This window comes from Centroberyx affinis, unplaced genomic scaffold (genome assembly GCF_046629955.1).
Source record: "Centroberyx affinis isolate AG114_WGS23_722 - 3 ecotype Tasmania unplaced genomic scaffold, CSIRO-AGI_Caff_v1 ptg000632l_1, whole genome shotgun sequence".
In the NCBI taxonomy this organism is placed as follows: Eukaryota; Metazoa; Chordata; class Actinopteri; order Beryciformes; family Berycidae; genus Centroberyx; species Centroberyx affinis.
The window spans coordinates 168,323-195,900 of record NW_027279259.1 but is presented as its reverse complement, the minus strand read 5'-3'; the positions used below and the strand labels follow the sequence as shown (position 1 = coordinate 195,900).

Sequence of the window (27,578 nt, the reverse complement as noted above, 5' to 3'; positions counted from 1 at the left end):
GTATGGGTGGAGGGCATGGTCTTGGGCTGTCAGATGTTTAGCCATACCTCGGTCTATTATGATCACATGATGAGGTGGAGAGTGTGATGCTGCCTGGTGATTTTGTCATTTTCCTCCCGGTCCTCTGCGCTGTTAGCTGAAATGGCATGCATTGCAAACTCAAACTCTGTAACTTTCTTCAAAGGGTAAGCATAGACAAGAGATTTATAGACATTTTCTCAATGTGTTGTGCATGATGAGCTAATGCGGAAGAGATGGCGATTTGGTTTGGCCTAGGATGGCTTTGGGCAGGTTATTTTTGGGCACGTTACTCAGTTAATCTGTTTGATATTACAGAAAGACGTGGGATACATTGTATGGCAGGTTTAGATTACAGAAGTTGGCAGGAGTTTAGATCACAATATTTCATTTGGCTTGAACATTATATTAACATAACTTGTCTGTGAATTTCTAAGAACGTGTTATTACTTGTTTGTTGCTAACTAACCTGAATTGGATTGTTTAGTATCAAAGACAAATTAAGTTAAGGTTAATTTCTCAAAATGTTTACTTGAGTAAAACTAGATTAAACCTCAAACACGTGACAGGTTGCACTAAAACTGTTACTTCCTCAAATGTTGTACTATTTGTCACGCTTTCTTTTACATGTTACTGTGATTATTGTGTCCCGTTAATTGTTTCTCATTTTCTCTGTGTAGGTTCATTAGTATTAGAAAAATCATGTGCCTCCTTGAGTAAGCTTATATAGCTAAAATATGTGGTTCTGTTTCACAATGGCTTTTGTGTAGTGGTTGCGCTTCTTGCAGTTGTAATTATTGCTTCTTCTGCTTTGCATTAGGTTTGCATATGTAACCACAATGCCTTTTTTTTTGTAAATTTCTATTTAATAATGTAGATATTGAGCTGTTAAACATATTGTTTAAAATACAATGAAAAGACTTTGGCCAGTGGTGTACAGTGCAGGCAGGCTTATGCCTGGCTTACACTGATCATTCTATTTTTTGACCTTTTTAAACTGTATTTAATCAAGTTACAGAGGGAGGGCAGTTACACACATGTGTAACTGGGAGTTGTTCATTACAGCCACACATCATCCTCTTGTCATATGCTGACCATTGAGCAGCTTCACTGGATTACTGAGGGGTTGAGTGCCTTGCTCAAGGGCTTTTTTAGGACAATGGTAAGGAAGGGGAGAGCAGTTGCTTTTCCCTTCCCACACCCAGATTGTTTTCAGCTGATCCAAGAATCCATACCAATGACTTTCCAGTTACCAACTTGCCTCTCTAACACTCAGACTGCTTTCTCCTGTTGATTTGGATTACTGTTTTATCTTGAAGATTGGCTAGGCCTGCACTATTAATTTTCATACACTTGAACCCAGTTCTAGTTCCCTCTGTGCTTTCCAAGAAATAACAAAACAAGTTGTTTGAAGCAAGTTGTCAAATATTCAAACATCAGGAACCGAAATAACAGTATCTAGAAGCAAACAAACCTAGTGTGATTACGGGGGAGCAGCTCCAAGGACTAGATCAACGTAGAGCATTGCATTCCATGCTGATGGTGTAAAAATGAGGCCATAAAATTGGAGCAGCAATGGATTTATCTTGACTTTTCTAATGCTGGTGACCAGGATTGACATTAACACAGACATGCTGGCGAGCCGGCCAATGAATGACACCGTTCTTCCAGATGGGCTTGATGAAGCCGGCACAGTTTGACTAAGAGTCCTTACGCCATTTGAAGTGAGGTTAATCAGGTAGACATGCTTGAAAGCATTTGTGACAGAGTCTTGAAAGCACATCAATAGCCAGCCGGTAATCTAATATGTATTTTCTACGCCACCAGGAGTAGCAGTGACATGGCTGCTGATGACAAGTCCTCGTCTTCATCCTCAACGGATTGGAGTGTCGAGCCACCTGTCATCTCGCCCGCCAGCCCCTCCCACCTGACTCACTTCAAACCGCTGACGCCGGAGCAGGATGAGCCCCCGCTCCGCTCCGCATACAGCTCATTTGTCAATCTGTTTCGCTTCAACAACAAAGGTCAGGGATTCACACCCACACACAAGCATCTAGATAAAGTAATGGATGTGGACCCATTATAGATCTACAGTTATGTCTTGTTTAGCTAAAGCTGCCTTAGGCCACTTCCATTCTATCCAGTATATGTGGGCCCTTTTGGAAGGTAAATCACAGCCGAACTCAAGCCTGTGTTGATGTACTGCGTGGCAAAACCAAAAGTGAAGAAATAAATGATATCCATTTAACTGTCCAAAAAATACATTGTTGCATTACAAGAAGTCTGAACAGTTCAAGTTTGTGTGGTGCTCCGTTATCATATTTCTCTCAGTTTTGTAAATAAACAAGCATATAGAAAATGAAATCAATTATCATCCACATAAGAAAAACACAGAAAGCTTATGATTTGCTCGGCCTTTTGACCTTAGCATTGTTAAAATTCTGATGCTTGACAGTCATTAGGAAGTGACCTAAACCATGACCCACATGCTTAAGATAGAATTAAGCTGTAATTCAGTGAAAGGTCAGCACTACATTCGTTAATCTTGTTATGAGAAAGCTCACTGATTTCAAAACAATTGAGGAAGCTCAAATGTTTCTTAACCTAGATCTACAAAAACATGTAAAGCCTGTTCCCAGTATCCTTTTGCCTCTGTTAAATCAAGTGAGGTTTGCTGGAAGAAGTTGGGGCATTTTGCCAAAGTCATGTGATAGAAATTGGCTGTTGGGACCAGTTCCAGGAGCTAGCCAGCCACGTGACCGGTCTTGTGTTTCTAGTCCTGCTTCTCAAGTCCTGTACTCCATACAACACTCCTCCCCTCGTTATGGCAACATTGTACTGTCACATTGTCTGTCTTTTAGAAATTCCTTTTAAATGAATTACAAGAGGAATAGTGCATCTCATATTTATATTATTAGATTAAAGGGAGACAGAAAACATTTTCAAAAGTAGTTATTTCTTAGTTAGTTATCTCTCTTTTACTTATACAGTCATGTCCTTGTGGAATGGACAAAAACCTTGGTAACACTTTATTTGAAGGGGGGTGAATAAGGCTGACATATCACTGTCATGACTGTCACGACAACTGACATGAACATGAATTAAACTTTATGAATGTTTACGACTGTTGTCATTAAGTGTCATTCGGTTGATAATGTCACCTTCAATGCAAAGTTGACACTGTTCTAGATGTCATAAACATATGTCATGGCAGACTTCATTATCACTGTATGTGTTCAGATTACATTAAACTGTCATATTTGACAATGGCTGTCATGAGACCGTCATAACTGTGTCATGAGTCTTTTCCCTGAACTCAAGTACAGTGGTAGAATTTGGACATTTCATAAAGATATAAAGTGTTATTACGCCACCCTAAAAACTGCAGGGTAACACAGCTGGGTAACTATTGGATAGAACTAGGCCTATTTGACGTTTCATAAAGTGTTCTAAGGTACAATTTGAGACATTTATTTTTATTTTGTCAAATGGTGGCACCCTGCACTGTGTAGACTACTGATTTTCTGGTAAAAATGTCAACTGTTTTACACTTTGATGTAAATACAATTTAAGGAAAACTAAAGCCCATATCACAACTGCAAAAGTTTTGTTTATGAATTTTGATGTAACTCCTGTAGAGGTGCATTTGACATGCTGGGTTATTTTATCTACCTATTTTATCTATCATATGCTGGTTTGAGCCTGTTGGGCCATTTTTCTGGGTTATTTCCACGGAGTTGGGTAGTTTTTGTGTAACCCAGCTGCTGGTTTAGTTATCTACGATCGAATCACAGCCGTGCTAATATATAGTACAACCGCACTCCCTCTCGTGTGATATTGCTTAAATTGACAGTGTAATAACACTTTGTATCTTTATGAAACATTCAAATTCTACCACTGTATTTGAGTTCAGGGAAAACACTCATGACACAGTTATGTCGGTCTCGTGACAGCCACTGTCAAAAACAACCACATATGACAGTTTAATATAATCTGAACACATACAAACAAAGGGTTTATTTGTGTTTGATAATGAAGTCTGTCATGACATATGTTTATGACAGGTTAAGTCCCTTTGGTTAATGTCAAGTTGTCATGACAGAGACATCTAGAACAGTGTCAACTTTGCATTAAAAGTGACATTATCAACTGAATGACACTTAATGGTAACAGTTGTAAACATTCATAAAGTCTCATTCATGTTCATGTCAGTTGTCATGACAGTTATGACAGTGTTATATCAGCCTTATTCACCCCCCTTCAAATAAAGTGTTAACGTAGGTCTGGTCTGTGCCCAGAAATAGTTGAGTGGTTAATTCTCCTCCTCTGGGACTACATGTATACCCCGCCAGAGCTTTCTCTCCTGTATCACCCTTTATCTCCCTGTCTACTTTCCCACTGTCAAAATGAAAATACTAAAGGTGAGTTGACTTCCCAATCACCCTTAAAAATATGAACTGTTATTTGTTGATGTTTTATTTTATTCTCTCTGTGTTGTTATTTAGCTCCCCAAGCCTCTCCTTTTCATTCTCTTGCTCACTGTCTCCTGTGTGTGTGTGTGTGTGTGTGTGTGTGCGCGCGCGTGCGTGCGTGTGTGTGTGTGCGTGTGTGTGTGTAGAGGAGGGACGGCCTCCCTCGACGGTCTCAGAGAAGGCAGATGTGCCGTCCCCTTCCCCTCAGGCAGAGAGGAGGAGCTGGTCCTCCAGTCCTTCCCACTCCATCCACGGCTCGGGGACACACCGGAAACAGCACCCTGATCTCCTCCGACGCACCTCCACTGCCTCCGGTAAAACACACACACAGACACACACACAGACACACACACACACAAAAAATATACTGATATTTGAGGCCTAGGTGGATTGTGTTTTGTCAGTTAGCTAATTAGCTAACTGGAAAGAGATTTGTGACGCATGTGATAGAAAACACCTATTGCATAGTGTGTCCAGTGCTGTTTTTCAGGATTTGACTCCACTCTTTTGGCTGTTTGTTTCAAGAACTCTCCAAAAGTAGTCATTAATCAATCTTGCAGAATATCTGAAGATCCTGAAGAAGGCTTAAATGTCTTAAATAATTATAATCCAAACAAGGTCTTAAAGGGTCATGAATATGATTAAGTGTTGTATTTTAAGTCTTAAGTTCAATTTTAGAAATCGTAAAAATGTTGCAGTTCATTTATGTGCTGACAAATCAGCCCAATCACACAGACCTTTATATAGACCCATGTCAGTTTCAAAATTTGTCACATATTTCATTCCAGCTGGCATTAACAAGGTCTTAAAAAGTCTTAAATTTGACTTGATGAAACTTGTCGACATCCTGGCTTAGTCTGTTGATTTACACGTTTGCTGATAGCATTATGTGTAACTTGTTGTTACTGATTTTGAAGTCTCTGTCTTGGCTAAACTAATCAGAGGCCACTGATAATGCAGCAACCCAGTTCCTCTGTCCAGGCACTGACTCTCTCACACACACACACACACACACAGGCCCACCTAGACTGATATTCATCTCGATGCTTTGGCAATATTGTCTGTGAACTTTCCTGCCAATAAAGCACATTCCAATCGAATTGAATTGAATTGAAATTGATAACACTGAGAGCAGATAGACTAAAGCCAGCTGTAGCCCATAGGTGTTTCTGAGTAAAGGTCCACTCCTTCAAGATGCTCTCTTGAAGCTCTGGGAAGAAGTTTGTCTTGTTCATTCTTGCCATTTGTAGACTGGATTATACATGACATTCTGCAAGGTAGGAAATAACTGAAGCATTCTTTTCCAGTACTTTATATATTATCCATTATGGAAAAATATAATTTCCTGAAGTTCAGCATTCAGTATCTCCGAAATTTAGAGGATCCAGTCTCAGGGTTCCCACACAGGTCTGGAAATGTATAGAAAAATAATTTGGCAATTTCTAGGTTGATAAGTTCGGAAATGGCACCAAAAAGGTTGGGGTATGGAAAAGGAAGTATGGAAAAATATTGTTGTATTGTTCCATTTAGACCCCTGTCCTCTCACATGTCCTGATATTTGTCGCTTTGAAGAATAATCTTCTTCTATAGAGTGATATGGCATAGATAGTAAGGGCAAGAGGACATTCTCGAATTAAATCAGGAAATTAAGGTCTGGGAAGTGTGTGGAAACTTGAAATTGAAAATGTGAAGGAACCCTGCAGTCATTTTGTTAACCAGGGACTTAAATTACCTACGGACTTACCTTACCTATGGAATTAACCACGGAAAAAGTACCATGATTACTTTTATTTTTGTGCTGTCAATATTTTGTAGAATTTGTAATATAGTAGTTGCCACTATTTCAAATGATGGATATCACATTTTGGAACAAAATGCTCATGGAAAACCACATTCTTTTGGAGAGAGGGAATTAGGCAGGGAAATAATGTTTGTTTTTCCCAAATAATCCATGATACTGTGCCTATAAAAGTAGCAGGCTTGTGAAAAAGACTTAAAGGAAGACTTTAAGAAAGACTAAAGAAGATGTTTGGTGTTGACAAATGTTTCAGCTTTGAAAAAAAAGCAGAAAAGTGAATGGATGCACTATGACGGGCTGTAACATCCATTCTCATGTCTTTTCTGATTACAGTGGATTGGCCAGGTGAGGGGTTCTCTACTGTGTGGTTTACTAAAGATTGCTTTATGCTTGACCTTAACAACTTGGTCTGAAAGAATGGCCTAATACAAACACTTTTGTGTGTCTGAGTGCATGCAAGTGTGTTTGTTTGTGTGTGTGTGTGTGTGTGTGTGTACTTTTGATATTGGCATTTATACTGGAGTGCTTTCTATTGGTCTTTGATTTGCCCTGATGTTTTCCACCCAGGCACTAATAATTGGAGCGATGTTTGTGGAAAATGATTGGAGAGCTAACACTTCTTCTATATGTTTTTGTTTCTTGCCCAGTTGCACTTTTTGTTGGCCATGTCATGCATTATTTTATCCACATTCACAACTCAGGAGAATGTTACTCACTTGGTGTTGCATTGTCAAATGCTGTATTACATTATAACTGTCAGGCCTAAAGGGCTACGGTAAAGCAAGCTGCAATGAAAAATAAATATTTTCCTTCTTTCAATCTGCATTTAAAAGGGGATATTTGACAATGTGGCAGCATGGATTTTAAAGAAGGCATGCACTGTTTTCAATTATTTTGTTGACTCGTGCTGTGTGTGTGTGTGCGTGTGTGTGTGTGTGTGGTTGTGTATTCTTAGAGGGCCGCAGGAAATCGGAGACGCCTCTAGGCAGTCATGACCCTCGCACAGCTGTGCAACTCCGCACTGCTCTGAAGAGGCTGAAGGAAATCATGGAGGGGAAGAGCCAGGTATCAAATTAGACATACCCAATCTAACAATGCCTTTTATGCAGTCATTTGAGTAAACTGGCTTTTGCTGAGAAAAGTAAAAAAACGTTGTATGTTTTCGGCAGTTGCACTAAAAAGCCTTACTACATATCAAAACCATACTACTTTGATGTTTGTGGACAAAAGTGGTGCTTTGCGGTTGTTGTCCCCCCTTAGGACAGCGATCTGAAGCAGTACTGGATGCCAGACAGCCAGTGTAAGGAGTGTTACGACTGCAATGAGAAGTTCACCACCTTCCGCCGCCGCCACCACTGCCGACTGTGTGGCCAGATCTTCTGCAGCCGCTGCTGCAACCAGGAAATCCCCGGCAAGTTCATGGGCTACACGGGTGAGTGCTTTTTGTGGTTATTTATCTGCCATGTTCAATAAACCCCACTAGAAACACAGTGAATCAGTGCTGTTTCTGTTAAAACAGCCTGAGTAGAGCTCTGAAATGGCATCAGTACTTAGTCATTTTCAGGAATGCACATTTTTGAATGAGTTTCTAAATCAGCTTTCACAATCAATATTTGTCAGGCATGAATCTGTCATAGCACGGCTTGATTGATGTGATTACATGTATGTATGTACTCTGTATGTAGGAGACCTGCGGGCCTGTACCTACTGTCGTAAGATAGCTCTAAGCTACGCTCACTCTGCTGACTCGGGTTCCATTGGCGAGGACCTGAGCGCCCTGTCGGACTCTCCCTGCTCTGTGTGTGTGTTGGAACCCAGCGAGCCACGGACACCCGTGGGTGGGCGCAAGGCCAGCAGGAACATCTTCCTTGAGGAAGACCTGACCTGGCAGAGGTGAACACACTCACACACACACACACCTAGGGCCAAATCAAGTCTGGAAATCTTGTCAAATAAGAATCAAGTGAATACAGATTAAATTTGGCACTCCAAATCATATCATCTAATTGCAGATTTTTAGTATTTGAAAAGATTTCTGATTTGATTTAGTCCATGTCCGGTGAAAGTAGAGTCAGAAAGGAGGCACCCTGCATGATGCATGCGTCGTCATCTCTGAATCCATGCCTCACTCCTCCTCAACTGTACCTCAGACCATCATGTTTACCACGTGTGAATGCTGCATGACAAAACTGTCCCATTTACCCACAACCGAAATGTTGACTTTTCATTGTCGCATCTAAGTTAGCTGTTGTACAAATCTGTCATCATCTCTCATTAGCATGTGCAGTTGACAGTTGTTTTGTCATGTTAGGATGTTGCTCTTTTTTTTTCTTTGCTCATTCTCCCTCCATGCTTGCCTTTCTCCTTTCCCTAACTTTTTTCTCCTGTTTTAATACCTGTGTGTGCTTGGTGTGTACCCTGTACCCGGTCAAGACTCAATAATTGGCATCAGGTGGCATGGCATATTAGAAATCTAATTTCTATTTTAGAAATATCCAAACAGGTCCATTAGTGATGCATGACCTTTGAGGACATGAAGTATGCCTACACCATTGTATACCACAGAGATTGGTTGAACCTTCTCTTTCATTCAGTTATCTTTTCAGCTATTGTTGTGGCACATTTTAATTTCATTAGCCATGCACAGAACAGACAAATTGATAAATTGAATGTCTTTCTCAAGGACGTCCTTTGTCTGAGGGATCATCCGACATTGCATGCATTTTGTAACCCTGTGCTTGTGTCCCTGTCATAGCAGTGTTACTGCCTTTGAATCAGTGTGCCCCTGCTGCTTATTTCTCTATTGACCTGTCTCAAAGAAAATATTTTTCCTCTCTCTCCTGGCATAGAAAAACTCCTATTGGGATGAGAAAGAAGTGAGTCTTGCTGTTTGTTTCATTCATTTTTTCACACCTGTTTCAACTTTAGCTGTCTGTAAGTGGAGCCTGATGCAATCTAGCCCGATAAAAACTTGCGTCTGCATGCATGTATTCACTGGTCATAATTAACGCTGGGCTGAATAGCGGATCAGGGGAAGTGAAATGAGCACAGCAAATAAAGCATGAATTAAAGTGTGTCTCTGTGTGTGCCGAAGTTTGATTCACCAGGAGTCTCAGAACAGCGGCCTCAGCTCCAGACTGACAACACTACAAGAAGACGTAGGCAAATCACCTGCTAGGAAGAGGTCAGTTACTGCTCCTGCTTTGCTGATATAGTGCAGTGTATTCCAGCTTGATTCAGCATAGTTTGGTCCAGCAGTGTGACCTGTTCCTCTTTGTCTCTCCTGCAGGTCTGCCAGTGTGACCAACCTGTCCCTGGACCGCTCTGGCTCCTCCATGGTGCCTTCCTACGACAGTTCAGTCAGCCCGCAGACCAGCCGAGCCATGTCAGGCAGCAAGTCTGGCACCAAAGCTGGCATCAAGCAGGACCACAGCGAGGAGGAGAGGAAGATCCTACTGGTGACGCCTGGCTGCTATTTTCTTTCCCATTTGCAGCTTTTCATCTCCTTGTATACCTCCTTTTTAAAATACTCTTTTTTCATTATTTTGCCCTCATTGACTCTCTGACACTGCCCCTCTCTGTGATCCAAGTTTAAAAGAGGAACAACAAACCTAGAGCAAAAACACATGGCTGATATTTACTTAGTGTCATACCATATGTCATGCAGGACTCATCCCAGTTGAAGGACCTGTGGAAGAAAATCTGCCACAACAGCACGGGGATGGAGTTCCAGGACCACAGGTACTGGCTGAGGACCTACCCCAACTGCATTGTGGGAAAGGAGCTGGTCAACTGGCTGCTGAGGAATGGCACCATCTCCACCAGGTAACATCTTACTGGGCAACAGATGTACTGTATGTTCTCTTATGTGCTCCAAGGTGCTGCTTGTCTTTGGATAGAATACTGTGATAATAAGCTCCTCTTTGGAATCACTGGTATGTTTGGGGAAATATTATTTATGTCATATGATCACTGGCAAAATCGCTTTGCACTGGCTGAACCATTGTTTTCCTATGGAAAACCCACTTCAGAGGCAGCGCTACCTTTGGCATCATCCACCGCTCAACATTTTGACCAAGTCCACTTATTTGAACCCACCCAGTTTGCAGCTGACCTTGTGAAAATCAAATCAGATTTTGATGTACAAAGATGGAGGAGAAACTCATCTTGTGTATGTCTGAGTTTCCAGAACTGTATGATCCAACATTAAAAAGTTACCATGATCTTGGTTAAAAAGTACCGCATAGGTTTTTTAATCTAAGCACATTGTACAAATGTAAAACAATCTGCAACCGATGGCAAAAAAAAATAATTATTTGAGGTCGCCTAATGTTTTTATATGCCCCGCCTTCCTGCTACCATGTGCACTTCTGTGATGATGTATCTGTAATGATGTGCCTTGCTTAGCGGTGAGCACAGTGCAGAAGGCTCATGAGTGGCCGCCCTTATGCATCTAATTTATATATAAGATGAAAGCTCTTTGTCTTATGTTTTACTGTTGTGCTCCTCCCTCCACCCTCTCCCTCCCCTCCTCCTCTCCCTAAACTGCAGGGCCCAGGCTATTGCCATAGGCCAGGCATTAGTGGATGGTCGCTGGCTGGACTGTGTCACCCACCACGACCAGCTGTTCAGGGATGAGTATGCTCTCTATCGCCCCCTCCAGGTGACAGCCTTTGTCAATAGGGGAATGAGCACACATTTCAAGCTCAGACTTGATCAATGACCACAAATAATTTAATTTTTAATAATAATTTCTTAGGGTGCATACAATCCACATTGTTTTACATTTTACATACTTCTGTATACTGACCTCTTGCCTCTCTCAAATTCAAAGCTTTCAGATTCAGATTGTATTTACTCTAGACCACACATCGTGGTATGGAGTACAAACATAAAACAAGATAGCAGTACAATGGTAAACAACCAGAATAGATCTTTAGCAAAAATTAAATCATTTAAAGAGAGGCAGAACATTACTCAAAAATGTACCCAGTTTATATACTATCCTTGGTTCATCTGTCTGCAATAATAATATAAGTTTCAACATATGGATGGTTTACAAAGTATTTTGGCAGGTGCTTCTTTCTATTCTCAACAATGCTTGTGTTTTTACATTCAAACAGAATGTGATATTCATCCCCCAGACAGTTGTCATTACATAAATTAAAAAACCTTGTATTCCTTTCCAGTATCTTCCTGTTATTTTGAGAATTCTACTGTTAGAAACTTGGAAATTACAGATAGTCTGGCCATACCTTTATCTAATATTTGCTGAACTGATGTAATCCACGGTGATACATACGTTCCAGTGATATACAAGTTAAAAAAACAATTATACATTGCCCGGCTGATCTTTGTTTCCTTCCCCTTCAACAAACTCCCCCAGTAACCAATAATTCTTTTTTTAATACCAATACATAGTGGGTGTCTTCCTAACTCCCCATATATCACATTATTACAAGTTAACATTTTAACTTTCAATGCATCCTTGAGGAATTTCAGATCTCTCTAAAATGGCTGTCTTCTCAAACCCCCATACTTCGCATGCATACAGCATAACTGGTGTCACAAGCCTATCAAAAAGCTCTAGTCTTATATCTGTTGGTAAATCAAACTTCCTACACTTACACAGTAAAGCAAACATAGCTCTAGAGGCCCGTTTATAGAGTTCCTCAATAGCAATTTTAAGTGAACCGTTGTAATTAAATACAATACCAAGGTATTTGAAACTATGTACGATTTCTAACTCCTCACCATCACAGAAGAATTGGTACTTCTTAACATCAGTTTTGTGATGGCCAAATATTGTAACTTTAGTTTTACTACTGTTTATACTCAGCTTCCATTTCCTACAAAAATAACACATTTGATCAATGGCTTTTTGAAGTCCTTCTTTTGTTGTAGCCATAACGATAGTATCATCTGCATACATTAATACCATGACTTTAATATAGCAATCTATCATGGCGTCACCACATCTAGCCGGCTCACATCCATTTTGTACCAAATATTCCTCAAGATCATTTATAAATAATGCAAATAATATTGGGGATAGGTTTTCACCCTGCCTGACCCCAGTCAAGCTAACAAAAAACTCAGGTTTGGCTCCTTTAACAAACATACATCACACATTGACACTTGAAAAACGACAAGACCTATCACTAGCAGCTTAAAAGATTGATATGTTCAGTGAAGCAAACTGTGCTGATATGACGTCTCCCTGTCTGGTCTCCAGAGTACAGAGTTCTCAGAGACGCCGTCTCCAGACAGCGACAGTGTCAACTCCCTGGAGGGACATTCAGAGCCCTCCTGGTTCAAGGACATCAAGTTTGACGACAGCGACACAGAGCAGCTCGCAGACGACAACGATTACACCATGCCCAGTATGTATCGCGTATCTGGTGCCTTTTATTGTTGTGCTAACCTAAGCTGTAGCCATATTATGCTGGCTTGGATCATTCCTCTTTGTACAGGGTGTCTTCGGTGTATATATAACTAAGTCTATACCAGGGGAGCGTAGTTCACTCAACTAACAGTAGTGCTGTTTGTAGTGTAAAATCCCAGCAGCAGCTCATTGCCTTGTCTGACTTCTCATGTCCTGTGTCCAGACTCTGCCAGCCCCAGCAAGAGGACGTCAGTCAGCAGTTTCCAGTCAGCGGTGGACAGCGACTCCGCCGCCTCCATCAACCTTAACATGGAGCAAGACAATGTCAACTTCCACATCAAGAAACAGTCCAAGTATCCACATGTACCTACTCCCACTGAGCGGAAAGGTAAATATTACCCCCCCACCCCAAACACACACACAAACACTCTTGCAAGAACTACAGGAACTTATGTGTATGTCAAACTAGTTCCCTGTACAGTTCTCTATTGGACGAAGTGAATCTATGTGTTGCTTATCTAACAACCTGTCCCACTATCTGTCTCTTGCTGTCTTACTTTCTTTACTCTCTCTCTCTCTCTCTCTCTCTCTCTCTCTCTCTCTCTCTCTCTCTCTCTCTCTCTCTCTCTCTCTCTTCTGTCTGTCAGCTGAATTTCTTGTATCTGAAGATGGAGGGCAGAACATTTCCATCAGTGACGCCTTCATCAAGGGTAGGAACTCTCCACTTCCCTTTTGACTTAATAAAGCAACATAATGGATTGCTGAATTGGCCAAGCAAACGTTCTCTTTCTTTTTCTCTTGGTGTAGAGTCTCTTTTTAACCGTCGTGTGGAGGAGAAGGCCAAAGAGATGCTGTTTACTCCTCTGGGTTGGCACCACAGTTCTCTGGACCAGCTCCGAGAGGAGAACGGAGAGAAGAAGGCCATGGAGAGGTTGCTGTGAGTTTACATGATAGCACTATTTGTGTCCATTGTGATTATACATAAATCCTAATAGGCTTCACATAGCGGAGAACAAGGCAAATGGAATTAACAGCAGTGTAGCACATTGTGGAACCACTAAGCAGAATTAGAAGCAATTACAGAATTTACTTGTTAGGTTTCTATGATGTTTGTTGCGTTATGTGGTGGCATGATGGAGCAAAATGCAAAATGCCTCAAACAATGTAAATGACTGCAATGTTCCATTGCAGGTATGGAAATGTACATGATTCAATGTATACAATGTACATGATTGCTGTATAACAGTTACATTAGAAATACATTGCATTTCAGATAACATGTTGTCTATACAGAGCAACTGTGTGACAAACAGTGATCGTATCAAAGTGAATATTTCCAGCATAGTTGCTCTAGAAAGCTCTATATTAGAACTTTGAATGAAGGCCCATTTCATTCATTTGAATGTAATTTTAATGAGGGTAGCATGACAAATGTTTTCGTAATGTGTATTCAAAATATGTTTTTCCTCATCTATCCATCTGCCTCCCTTCATTCAGCTCTGCCAACCACAGCCACATGATGGCACTGCTTCAGCAGCTGCTCTACAGCGAGTCCCTGTCGCTGTCCTGGCGGGATGTCATCGTCCCTGTGGTCCGCCAGGTGGTCCAGACGGTGCGGCCCGACGTTCGCAGCTGCGACGACGACATGGACATCCGTCAGCTGGTCCATATCAAGAAGGTCAGGCACCATTCTCGTCACATCAGTCAAACTTTATTTATAGCTCCCAGTTTGTAAGACAAACACATATGTTTGAATATAATAAGGATACAAGTGAATTCAACAGATGGAGTTCTGGGCTTGAGCTGGTAACTGAATCTCCACCTGTGTTTTAGATTCCAGGGGGGAAGAAGTTTGATTCTACTGTGGTAAATGGCTTTGTTTGCACCAAGAACATCGCCCACAAGAAGGTAGAGTCACGTTCTTCTCTTCAGCAAAAATCACCTTTCCTCTCTTTCCATTATAGGGGAGTGCTACCTGATATGCTCAGTTCAGTCAAAATGTGTGAACACATACTACTCTTTCTCCTGCTAAGTACTGGCAGATTAGGTTTGTGAACAAGCCGATGGAGGATTTGAGCAGTTGCAGGAAGTGTGGTGCTTGACAGAATTCATTTATCTCCTCTAGATAAGTAAATTATGTTAAATCCTAAGCATATAATACAGGGTGTGCAGTCTTTTCAGTCTTTGTAACTGTTATTCACTTCACCTGTCTATCTGTATCGTGTTTATCTCTCTCTTATTAGAGTCGGTGCTTGATGTTCACTAAACTGGACTGAAATTATCATTTTTGCTCTCTTGTTTCTAGCTGTGGGAAAATTGTAACTTCACATGTTCATAAAAGTAAACTGATTACACATCTTAATGGCCAAAACAATTTTTGCCCCACAGGATTTATCTTCATTTTAGTTCCTGAACGGTCATCCACAGAGTTTGGAAAGCTTGACTCCTTGCTTAAAAAGAAATTCAAAAATAATTGATATTATATATGTACTTTTCACATCGTTTGCCTCTTTGCAATTAGCAGTAGAGAGCATAATGAGTATAATGAGTAATGGTAGTGAATATACATTCCCAGGACAGCTAATATTGGAAGTGTAAATGTTTTACCAAAAAACAGAGCCTTGTCTCATCTGTAATCAATTCCTTTCTGTAATCAGATGAACTCATACATCAAGAACCCTAAGATCCTGCTGCTGAAGTGCTCCATAGAGTATCTGTACAGGGAGGAGACCAAGTTTACCTGCATCGACCCGATTGTGCTACAGGTCAGTACTTCGCTCTGGAAAGGACTGCCATTTAATTTACCTGTAACACAAGTAGCAAATATCTCCTGTTAGAATCAACTGTGTTTCTTCCATAACAGTTTACATTAACTACAGTTAACAACAGATAATAGCAAAACCAACCTTTTTAGTCTGGGTTGCATTTTCATTTTCCCCACTAAGGTTTTCTGACACTAAAAATTGGATGTTTTGTCTCACCCTTAGGAACGAGAGTTTCTGAAGAACTATGTGCAGCGTATAGTGGATGTCCGTCCCAACCTGGTCCTGGTGGAGAAGACGGTGTCTCGTATTGCTCAGGACATGCTGCTAGAGCACGGCATCACACTGGTCATCAACGTCAAACCTGTCAGTACTGCATCAACACTATATACCCTCTGCATTAGCTGCTGCTAATTTTTGCTTAAAATATCATAAATCTGGTTTTAAGTTATTTTGCTAATATTTTTGTTGCCCTTGAATCATGCCTGCTAGATCATTGCATGGTCTTCTGTTTGAGTGTTAATCACCTCTAATATTCCTCCTGTGTCAATGTGTGTAGCAAGTCCTGGACAGGGTGAGTCGTATGACCCAGGGTGACCTGGTGATGTCTATGGACCAGCTCCTCACCAAGCCTCGTCTGGGAACCTGCCACAAGTTCTACCTGCAGCCCTTCACGCTGGCCAACAGTGAGTAGCACATCTCTGTTCTTGACAAAAATATTTTCTCAACAAATACTACTGTGGGGACTGGGGAGAAGGCTATAGATAATGACCATAGCCATGCAGCCAACCATAGCTGCTATTGAGATTATTTTGTCTGTCCTTCCAGATGAGGTGAAGACCCTGATGTTCTTCGAGGGCTGCCCCCCTCAGCTGGGCTGCACCATCAAACTGCGTGGTGCATCAGAGTACGAGCTGGCCAGGGTGAAGGAGATCATCATGCTGATGGTGTGTGTGGCCTACCACTCCCAACTGGAGATCTCTTTCCTCATGGACGAATTTGCCATGCCGCCAAGCCTGGCCCAGAGCACCTCCTTCCCCTGCCTGCTGGAGGGCACTTCAGCCGAGGAGGAGGCTGACGGAGAGAGCAAAGGGAAAGAAGGAGATGGAGAGAGCCAGGAGAAAACTATAGGACCTGCGGCTGGAATGGAAGATTCTGCTCTAGGAGAAGCAGTAGTAGGGCAACATGAGGAGGAAAGGCCTGCCTCGGAGTCTTCATCCAAGAACGGAGAGAGAGACAGCCAACAAGTCAAACTGAATCCAAAGTCGTCTTCCTCCTCAGTCCAAGGCGAGGAGGCTGGGGACACGGAGACCATGACCTCCACACCAGTTTCCAGCCCCCCTGCACCGCCTCCGTCTGTGTCTCCTCCTTTCCTCATGGAAGAAGACCAGGAGATGGGGTCAGACACTCTCATAGAAGCAACAGAGGGGGAGGCAGGGGAAGAGGGGAACCTAGGGAAGGGGGAGTCATTAGGTATGGAGGAAGGGGAAGGTTCAGAAACGCCTCCTCCCAGGTTGTTCCGGGACCCGCTGCAGGATGACACAGGGCTGTTTGTGGCGGAGCAGGTGGCCTCGTCTGATGACCGTCTCAAGTCCATCTCTGCCGTCTTCAAGCAGGAGCTCAAGGACATCATCCTGTGCATCTCTCCCTTCATCACATTCAAAGAACCATTCCTCCTTACCCCTGCTGGCCTGCACTGCCCCAGCAGGGACTACTTCCCTGAGCAGGTACCTAGTTTTATTATATATGTATTCATTTTACATTGACTGATGCATGCAGTCTGTGTTCCCTGGCTTTATTCATTGTTTGCAGCTTTAAATGCGGTCGGGCTAATCTGTTTTCCCACTGCTGTAGGTCTACATATCCCCCCTCCTCAACAAGGACTTGAAGGAGCTGGATGGGCGTAGGAAGCGGCAGCTCCTCAAAGACTCTGCCCCTTCCTCCCTGGTCGGAGGCCAGGCCAACGGGGGCCCCCCACCGCGGCCCATCGATGTTCTGCCCAGCCACCGCCTTACCAGCACCCGTATCATAGAGCAGTTGAACAGTAGCCAGGATCTGGCCAAGATGCTAGCAGAGTACAGAGCCAAGGGAGGCCGCATCCGGCAGAGGGAAGCCTCCGACCCCTTCAGCTCCACCGGCCCTGGGGTTCCTGCCGCTGGCCAGACCAAGGTGGGAGAGCGGGAGCGAGACCCAGTCAGGCCACCAGTGAAGGCTGATAGTGAAGAGGAAAAGCCAAGCGGACAGAGTGATATGAGCTGGGCCTCCAAGGTGAGACTGGATCTGAAGTTTAAGGTACAGCTGCAAACAAACCCTGAATCCCCATTTTTATTATTTTTTTTACACGTCCTCAGTCCTCTTGCTTGATGCTTACAGGTGGTAGAAGGAACTTTGCATTTCTGGTGGAGACAAGTAAGTTAGATTGATTCCACCTAAAGAACAAGAACCACACATCTGACCTGTGTCCATTGTCTTGTTCAGCCAGCACTGGTCTCAGACCAGTATGATCTGTTGGTGACAGGCGGAGCCCTCGACCACACCCCTAATCTGAGATCTGTGAGGGACACTGTGAGTGGCATGGTGTGTGCACTCATGGATTGTTGTGGCTCCTGTTGGCTTGTTTTTCACCTGTTTGTCTGTCTGTCGGTGCTGTGTTTAGCTGGACTGTCTGAACCCTGTCAACCACCAGAGACTGTGTGTGCTCTTCAGCAGTTCCTCAGCACAGTCCAACAACGCCCCCAACCCCTGCGTCAGTCCATGGTAAACTGCTCACATCCAGTGGATTAATGGCAATATACCATAACTGGCTTTAAATGAATTTTCAGTCATTGCATTTTTGTTAACAGGATTGTCACTATGGAGTTCTATGGCAAGAATGACCTCTCTCTTGGTGTATTCCTGGAGAGATACTGTTTCAGGTGAGACAAAATAGTAATACTTAATTACTAATAATTAAGTATTACTAATTTTGAATTTAATTCATTTGTCATACTTTTATCATCAATTTAGACTCAGTGAGACATATTGTTACACATCAGAAGTAACAAAATGAGCCACTTACATGTATGTGCTGAAACTAAATGTATCCTTTTGCTTTGTTTGTGTTTTTGTGCATGTGTCTGTATGTTTGCATGCGTTCATGTGTGTGGGTACTACTTTATCCAGGCCATCCTACCAGTGCCCCAGCATGTTCTGTGAGACTCCCATGGTGCACCACATCCGTCGGTTTGTGCATGGTAGTGGCTGCGTGCAGATTGTGTTGAAGGAGCTGGACTCTCCTGTGCCTGGTTATCAACACACCATTCTCAACTACTCTTGGTGCCGCATTTGCAAACAGGTAAATGATGATAATAATAATACAGGTCACTAATTTATGTTGGCTCCTTTCTGTACTCTTTAAAGGGGAAATAAGTCCGAGTTTTTACTGCCCCACTGGGGTTGATATGGTTGTTAATCAAAACGAATGACTCAACAATTACTTGGCCAAAAAAATGTGCCAGAGACGTGTAGAAGAAAAGTTCCTGCAATGTTGTTCCAATTCCTACTGGTCCTATAGAGGTCAGATTACTTAAAACCCCTTTAAGCTTGGTGGAAAATGTGGAAAGAGAGACTAAATTATTCATCCTAATCATTTATATTTTATATTTTCTGATGTTTTTGGTACCTTTCTTTTTTAATTGGTCCTGATAACAGACCTTGTATACTAAAAGTTTACTTTTGATAAATGGTGTTTTGGTTGCACCTGCTGTTCAACTCAGTGCCTGCCCGTCTTTGTAGGTGACACCAGTGGTGCCCCTGTCCAATGACTCGTGGTCCATGTCATTTGCCAAGTACCTGGAGCTGCGCTTCTATGGCCACCAGTACACCAGGAGGGCCAACGCCGAGCCCTGTGGACACTCCATCCACAAAGACTACCACCAGTACTTCTCCTACAACCAGATGGTGGCTTCCTTCAGGTAGGCCAGCTCTCATTTTATCCTCCTCTCATTTTATCCTCCTCTCCAGCCAGTCAAACTAACCGTCCATCTGTCCAATTCATTCAATTACCCATCCATCATCTATCATTTCATTAGATTAGAAGAAATTTAATGATCTTTACGGGAAAACTGGAGAAGGATATAGATGAGAATAGAATATGTACAGTGTTTAAGGTAACACACTGTTGATCCATCCATCCAAACACTGTATGATCTGTCTTATAGATTCCCCTTCCCTTCATTATTGTCAGTGAGCTGTGTGAAATGGTCACTGCAAACCCTACAAGGCCGTTCTGTTCATGGCATCCTTGTGGATTAGTCCTGATACACTGACACAAAGTGTTTTCCTGTCTCTCTCCCTCTCAGCTACATCTCTGTAAGGCTGCTGGAGATTTGCCTTCCTCCTCCCAAGATCTTCATCAGGAACCAGGAGCCTTCTAAAGCCAACATGCAGCAGGACCTTAAGGACTTCTGTCAGAAGTAAATAACTACCATGGTCATAGCTCACCACACTGCATTCATTCATACATACCTGTCCATGTTGTAAATACATAGGAAGGACGTCTGAGAACTATCTAGTTTGATCAGCGGATCCCTTAATAATGATAATAATGATAATGATAATAATATAATAATGTCAAGTCAAGTCATGTTTATTTATATAGCCCTTTATCAGAACCAATACAGCCCTTTATCACAACAAGGGCTTTACATATCATCATATATGTACATCACTATATACCATACTACATCATATATACATACTACATATACCTCATATACTACATCATGTACATCATATACTATAATGAACTGTATTTGTGTAGCACTTTTCAAGTGGAGTCACAGTGCTTTACAAGCAATAAAACGGTATAGAAGTTAAAAAGGTATAGAACAGGCAAATACAGCAGTTGTAAAATAGTAGAAAACGACTGCATAAATATGTGCATAAAGAAGTGATTTGCCAGCTTAAGAATGGTTTTTGGGTTCTTTGCACATGGCCTGACCACACCCACTCCTCAACTCTTTCCCCCTGCTCTCTCTTCAGAGTGACTCAGGTCTACCTGGCCATAGATGACCGCCTCACTTCCCTCAAGACGGACACCTTCAGCAAGACACGAGAGGAGAAGATGGAGGACCTGTTTGCTCAGAAAGACGTAGGTTCCCATCTCTCAATATGTCTTATCTCTGTGTGTATGGATGTGGTAAAAGGGTTATAATGGTGTTTCTGTGTGTAGATGGAGGAGGCAGAGCTGCGGAGCTGGATCGAGAAGCTGCAGGCGCGACTGCAGGCCTGCGGTCTGGACTCCCCTCAGCAGCTGCAGGCTGTTCTGGAGTCAGTGGTGATGAAGAAACAGAGCCTGTGTGAGACTCTACAGTCCTGGAATACCAGGTCAGACTCACTACTGCTTAATGGTTTTTCATTAAAAGTATTCAGACTCTGTCTTTGCCTCGTATTCTGCACCAGGTCTTATCCTGTTGCCTAGTGGTGGCTGGTAGAGGTCTTCACGGGTCCAAAATGACGGACCCGAACCCTAATGGACCCGGGAAATTCGTTCCGAGATCCGATTGGACCCGATAATTTTTAAAAATATATATATACCGACTCGTTTTTGCCCGAGATGTTACAGACCCGACCCGGTGCATGTCCAAGAGGAGAGAGACCCTCATGGGTCTCTTGGGTCTCGGGTCTATTTTATGGACCCGACAAACCCGGTAATTAAAATTGCTACTCAAAATGCCATGCTACTGCTAAAAACGTTTATCATGTCGGATACAACATATGGTAGCCTAATAAAAGGAGATCAAAATAAAAGAAAGACGTGCCAAGTTGTGCCGTTCTACAGTTTGTCCAGTAGATGACAGTGAGACTCCATAATGGAATCTAGCAGCTAACTCGCTGGCGCTGCTCAACGTTTTTTTCACCTTATTTTCGCTCTTGTAATCTGATCCTAGGTCAGCCTAATCATCACGCAAGTTACACAGCGCTTCTATGCGTTTCCCGTCCCGTCATGTGATGAGCGCTGATCACGGGTCTTCTCGGATCGACTCGGGTATTACACATAATGATAAACAGACCCGGGACGCGCGGTAATAGAATGGGACCCGACCCGGACCCGATTCACCATAATAAAATGTGGACCCGAACCCGTACGGGTCCCGGGTCGGGTCTCAGATCCTAGGGTCTGGGTAGACCCGTGAAGACCTCTAGTGGCTGGTGGTTCTGGTTCAGTGGTGACTGGACAGTATTCTAAAAAAAAAACTATTGCCTAGGTTTAATGTTATTCTATCACAGACAATGACACAATTTTCCTTAGTCACATGGTGGCCATATTTGATACATGTCACCAACCCTTGGACTTCTTTTTTAAAAAGATACACAGTTCCACCATTGTTTTGATCTATTGAATCTATTTCGCTGTTGTATGCTGTAAATCAAATACGGCTGTCATGTGAATAAGGCAAGTTGCACAATACCTGTTGCCGGAAGTTAAACAAATATTCCACTCTACCTCAGTTTTCTCAATGCTTGCTCTCCTAATTGATATGGATAATATATTACTATGGTTTACTGCATTTCACTGACCAACTTTTTATTTCATACAATGACAGCATTATTGGCAATCTATTTAGTAGCTAAACGAAGCTGACCTAATGTAGTAGCCAGCTGTAGTAGGCTAGAGGTTGGTTGGTGACTGGGACATATATCGGATAAATCTCTCAGCGGCTCTTTTATTTGGTGTGATGTAATTTGACTGTCTGTCTGTCTGTCTGTCTGTCTCTGTCTGTCTCTGTCTGTCTGTCTGACCAACCCCAGGCTCCAGGACTTGTTCCAGCAGGAGAAAGGCAGGAAGCGTCTGTCTGTCCCTCCCAGCCCAGGCAGGCACAGACAGACCACCACTGACGACAGTAAGGTTAGTAGCGTCATTCATCTGTTTCTGCTCCTGGGAAAAACCTGTGGTAGAGTAACCTGTGTTCGTTTGATTGATCTATTCCATCATATGTAAAATGTCAAGAGGTTGATCTATGCCATGCGATGCACATATGTGTATGTCTATGCACGTATACCCCATACACATTTTTATTTGCTGTAAAGTATTACTAGCTGTTGCTGCAAGGGCCCAATTTCTCCACGGGGATCATTTCAGTTTCATCTTATCTTATGTGATGATTTTTTATTGATAGACAAGCGCCCTGGAATCCTCTCCTCGTAACCCCTCTCCTGTGGTTCTTAACGGTGAGAAAGGTGAGTTGGCCGGCCCAAACCTAAACCGGTCCTGATTTACTGTTTGAATGAAAGTGATTGTGACCCTGATTGTGGTGGGTGTGTCTCCATGTTCTGACTGACAGAGGACCGTCACCTCAGTACCCTCCTGTCAGGCTCCTCCTCCATACTGCCATCGCCAGGGGAACCGGGCGCTGAACCAGTCACCTCTGGCCCCTCCTTCCCCGACCAGGACACTCTCAGCATCCCAGAAGGTACACACACACTCACACACACACACACACACACACACACACACAATTATATATTCACGTATAAACTTGCTTGCAGCTTGTTTCTCTGCTTTCTAAACTCTGTGTTCCCCTGTTGTCAGATGTGTTTGATGGACACCTGCTGGGCTCCAATGACAGCCAGGTGAAGGAGAAGTCCACCATGAAGGCCATCCTGGCCAACTTCCTGCCCGGCAACAGCTACAACCCCATCCCTTTACCTTTGTAAGTGATACACCCATTCTGGGCCATATCTTTTCCTGAACCTCACACTCTTGATTTATTGTCTTTTGGTCTGTTTTCTAAAACACAAGACCCAGGTGCATCACACCAACCACATGATGCTTAGTACTACTACTAATACTATCAAATAAATCTCAAAGTGATATAAGGAAGACACTAAAAAGATGACTACTTTGGTTAACTACAGTCTGTACTGTATTATTACCAGCTTTGATGGTTTGTCTCTTGACTGTGGTGTGATGTGTGTTGCCAGTGATCCAGACAAGCACTATCTAATGTATGAACATGAACGGGTGCCCATCGCGGTGTGCGAGAAAGAGCCAAGCTCCATCATAGCCTTCGCTCTCAGGTAACCTCCTCCCTCCTCCCTCCTCCCTCTGTCTCAGCTCAACACTGCAGCTTCAGGCAATGGTGTCAAATGGTCTCATAACTGTCGATATCTCATTTCTAAAACATGATGTCACTGTGGTGTTTCTCACCCTCTAGCTGCAAGGAGTATAAGACGGCCCTGGAAGACCTGTCCAAGGCATCAAAGACAGGGGGGGATGAGACCCCACAGAGCATCGGGTAAGCAGAGTTCCCACCGGTAATGGAATTTCTGGAAAGTTGTGGAATTCTGAGAGGTGTAATCCAGACAGGGAATTTGGATAAATTCTTTGGGAAGTCTGGGAATATGAAAGAATTTCACGGGTCATTTTACCAGAATGTAATTTCCTCATATTCATTGCATTAGCTGGACGTTTTCAGCTGTTTTTCTCCACAGTAAGCCCAACTGTATAAACCAGTCTGTTCACCCTTTTAGAACTCTTCTGAGCGAAAAACAACATTAACAAACCAGGAAGGAATAACATTTTTAGGTCATGGAGATTGTTGCTTTCACTAGTCAACTAAAATGAAGACCAAAAATATATATAAACATATTTTTTACATAATACAAATCCCGTTAGCTTTGCCTGCATATTGGCCTCAATCGTCTCTTTTGTTGCTTTCCTTTGCAGCTCTGGAGAGAGTCGGGTGAAGAGCAGCCCCGCCAAGCCCAACGACTCGGCCTCATCCCAGCTCGGCCGCAGCAGCATGGAGGCCGATCCCCTCAGTAGGTGTCCTGGGCCAGCGGTCACATAACACCTTACTCAGTAAAGAATGAAGACATTAACATGTAAAGTGAAAAACTTGACTTAATATGTTATTCTTGTTTTGTGCAGAGGAGTCTGACTTAGTAGACAAACAGAAGAAACAGAGCGGGAATCCACATATCGAACTACGTGAGTGTTTCTAACTCCCTCACCCAACCTCACCGTTTATCACCCCTCTGTCCCTCTGTCCTTCAACTTCTAAATATATTCCCAAAGTTACAATACAGCACAGTATCACATTGGTTGAACGGAATTTAAAATACTTGTCCTCAATTCAGTCCCTTTTGGAGTGCATCAGCAAACGCACCCGAGCCTCGCTAACCTTTACCCTCTTCTCTTGTTGCGTCCTCGGATGTGTAGAATTCTCCGATGCCAATGCCAAGTTCTATTGCCGGATCTACTATGCCGAGGAGTTTCACAAGATGCGCGAGGAGATCATGGAAAGCACGGAGGACGACTTCGTCCGCTCGCTGTCCCACTGTGTCAACTGGCAGGCTCGCGGCGGCAAGTCCGGAGCCGTTTTCTACGCCACCGAAGGTTGTGTCTAATGACTAACACATGAACATCAACACGCTCAGAACCAATGACATTAATAAATGCCACAGAATAGTTTGGGTAGTGTAATGAATAGGAAGACCATTTTTCAACCAGAGGACAAGCAACCCCCTTGCTGAAGTGTCCTTGAACAAGACACTGAATCCCTACCTGCTGTAGTTGTAGTAGCAGTAGTAGCAGTAGTAGCAGTAGTAGTAGTAGTAGTAGTAGTAGTAGTAGTAGTAGTAGTAGCAGTAGTAGTAGTAGTAGTAGTAGTAGTAAATCTAAATATGTTCACACTCACACTCCAGTTTCTGAAAACTAGGATGTAGTTGTCTGTAATGTGTAATAGTCTGCTTTTTTGGTTAACCTCAAGCCTTTCAGTGGTTTGGTAAAAATAAGGGCATGTACCAAAAGTTTAATTACCGCCTGCTCTTGATAACGGGGACCTTCTGCTCTGCCTGTGTCCTGCCAGATGACCGGTTCATCCTGAAGCAGATGCCCAGACTGGAGGTCCAGTCCTTCCTGGACTTTGCTCCCCACTACTTCACCTACATCACTGGAGCCGTGCAGCAGAAGGTACGGACAGAAAAGAATGGTTTCCATCTGTACTGCGTGGAGTTTTTTTGGTGTTGCATTTTATTTTGAGTATGCTGCATAAGCCGAAAAAACTAGGTAAAAAAAAAAAAGTAAAAACTGCCATATTTGTACCACAGCGGCCGACTGCTCTGGCAAAGATCCTTGGTGTTTACCGGATTGGCTACAAGAACTCCCAGAACAACACAGAGAAGAAACTGGACCTGCTTGTGATGGAGAACCTTTTCTACGGACGCAAGATGGCTCAGGTTAGACTCTCTACAGCTGCAGTGTCAGCACGGTCACTGTACCGTCACTGTAGTTAATAAATCTGCAAAGTGTTGGAAGTTAGAAAACACGTTTGTGAGAGGCAAAATCTTGAGGATGATGATACTTGATATTTGACAGGAATTATTAATTTAATGCAGTGGTCTTAGTGGTCTTACAAATGTTTCTTGGTCCCCTTTTGATAAGTCTAAGGCTGTTTTCATTTTCATGTACTGTATATTTCAGTTGCAAAATTGGTGATATTTCTAACTGGTATTAAAACATCTTAAATCTTGACTTGAAGCTGATGAAACTGGAGTGTCCTGTACTTCATATTTCAACCTGTCCTCTGTCCAGGTGTTTGACCTGAAAGGCTCCTTGAGGAACCGCAACGTGAAGACGGACTCGGGGAAGGAGAGCTGCGAGGTGGTTCTGCTGGACGAGAACCTCCTGAAGCTGATCCACGACAACCCGCTGTACATCCGCGCCCACTGCAAGGCCATCCTCCGCGCCGCCATACACAGCGACGCCTACTTCCTCTCCAGCCACCTCATCATCGACTACTCCCTGCTGGTGGGGCGGGACGATGCTACCGATCAACTGGTGGTCGGGATTATAGGTGAGAGGAGGAGGATGCATTGATCGCTGCATCACAACTAAGCAACTTCGTAACAGTTGTGGTGATTGTCAGTCTAAAAATGTGGGCGTTTTTTAAGTTGACATTTTCGAAATGCCACGTTTTCCCCCCGAACATTCTTTCTTTTCCCTTTCATTTTGTTTTCATGTCTTATAAACTCATTGAGAACTATCAGCCTCCACTTGTTGAAAATAGATTCATGATCTGAGGTTGTGGAGATGCCAAGATGTCTTTACAACTTTTCCTGCTATTTACAGATTACATCAGGACCTTTACATGGGACAAGAAACTGGAGATGGTCGTCAAATCCACTGGGATCCTGGGAGGACAAGGTAACTCTTCTTCTGCCTGCTCACACTGTTCTCCACATCCTGTTTATTACAGCTGTCTCAGCTATATTTCAATTCATAGGAATGTTCATGGCACCATTTCTCACATCTTTAGGAATCCACTTGCAAAAATTTTACTTTAGTTAGTTAACACATACAAAAAGATCATATAGAGAAAGAAGAGAAAATTTTAGATTGTGCTGGTGAGAGCACTGGGGTCTTTTTACTTCTTACTTAGTTTTAATATTGTGATCACAGAGGTGCATTTGTTTGTGTTTGTGTCACCAGGGAAGATGCCCACGGTGGTTTCTCCTGAGCTGTACAGAGCTCGTTTCTGTGAGGCCATGGACAAGTACTTCCTCATGGTGCCAGACCACTGGACTGGCCTGGGCATCAACTGCTGAGAGGCCTGGAGCTGTTGCAGCGCATGCATGTCCAAGCACACCAATATAAAACACACACACACACACACAGAGACGCCCTCTCTGTCTTCCTGCACACAAAAATCAATTTCCTGGACAAAGGCCTCCGTACGTGAGAATTTTTCCAGCCCAGTTGGGAACCACAAGCACACTGGACTTAACTGGACTTTGTAAATGTTTGAATATTATGCAAACAGAAGTATGGCCAGTGTACAGCTCAGTATCATTCCGTAGTAACAGTGCCACTCTGCCAGCGCGGGATTATTCTAAATGTTGAATATCTGTTTTAATCTGGGTCACATTTCAGTATTGTGAATTTATTTATCCCCCTCTGGAATCATGACATGTTTTCATAGAGGGTGTGTTATTTTATTAGTGCCATGAGTCCAACTGTTTCAAGAGGACCTGCAGTGAGAAAAGCACTGTAAAAAGCAAACAATCTTACTGTTAGTTTGGTGAACAAACTAATTCATGTAATTTAAAGTTTGTAAATGTACAGAGATTATGTAACTATTAAAAGATTATTAACACTG

General features: G+C 42.9%; 1 protein-coding gene across 2 annotated transcripts; it reads left to right on the top strand.

The window, feature by feature from the left end:
* Positions 1 to 1,858: 1,858 nt before the first annotated feature.
* pikfyve (phosphoinositide kinase, FYVE finger containing) lies at positions 1,859 to 27,578 on the top strand. Of its 2 annotated transcripts, none has more exons than XM_071518755.1 (41): positions 1,859 to 2,042; positions 4,637 to 4,804; positions 7,244 to 7,353; positions 7,549 to 7,720; positions 7,974 to 8,181; positions 9,383 to 9,472; positions 9,578 to 9,746; positions 9,956 to 10,113; positions 10,840 to 10,951; positions 12,524 to 12,671; positions 12,897 to 13,061; positions 13,321 to 13,383; positions 13,481 to 13,610; positions 14,171 to 14,351; positions 14,507 to 14,581; positions 15,331 to 15,438; positions 15,661 to 15,801; positions 15,995 to 16,121; positions 16,264 to 17,162; positions 17,290 to 17,703; positions 18,092 to 18,192; positions 18,279 to 18,350; positions 18,598 to 18,769; positions 19,210 to 19,388; positions 19,776 to 19,889; positions 20,458 to 20,566; positions 20,648 to 20,802; positions 22,228 to 22,324; positions 22,596 to 22,656; positions 22,761 to 22,889; positions 23,009 to 23,129; positions 23,401 to 23,496; positions 23,634 to 23,714; positions 24,146 to 24,240; positions 24,350 to 24,409; positions 24,641 to 24,817; positions 25,290 to 25,393; positions 25,531 to 25,659; positions 26,015 to 26,276; positions 26,552 to 26,626; positions 26,912 to 27,578. In XM_071518755.1, the coding sequence occupies exons 1-41, from the start codon at positions 1,859 to 1,861 to the stop codon at positions 27,025 to 27,027; spliced, it is 6,327 nt and encodes a 2,108-aa protein (XP_071374856.1). In that variant the 3' UTR covers positions 27,028 to 27,578. The 2 variants fall into 2 exon arrangements, with proteins under 2 accessions (XP_071374856.1, XP_071374855.1); XM_071518754.1 differs by having other exon boundaries at positions 1,859 to 2,089; positions 4,642 to 4,804.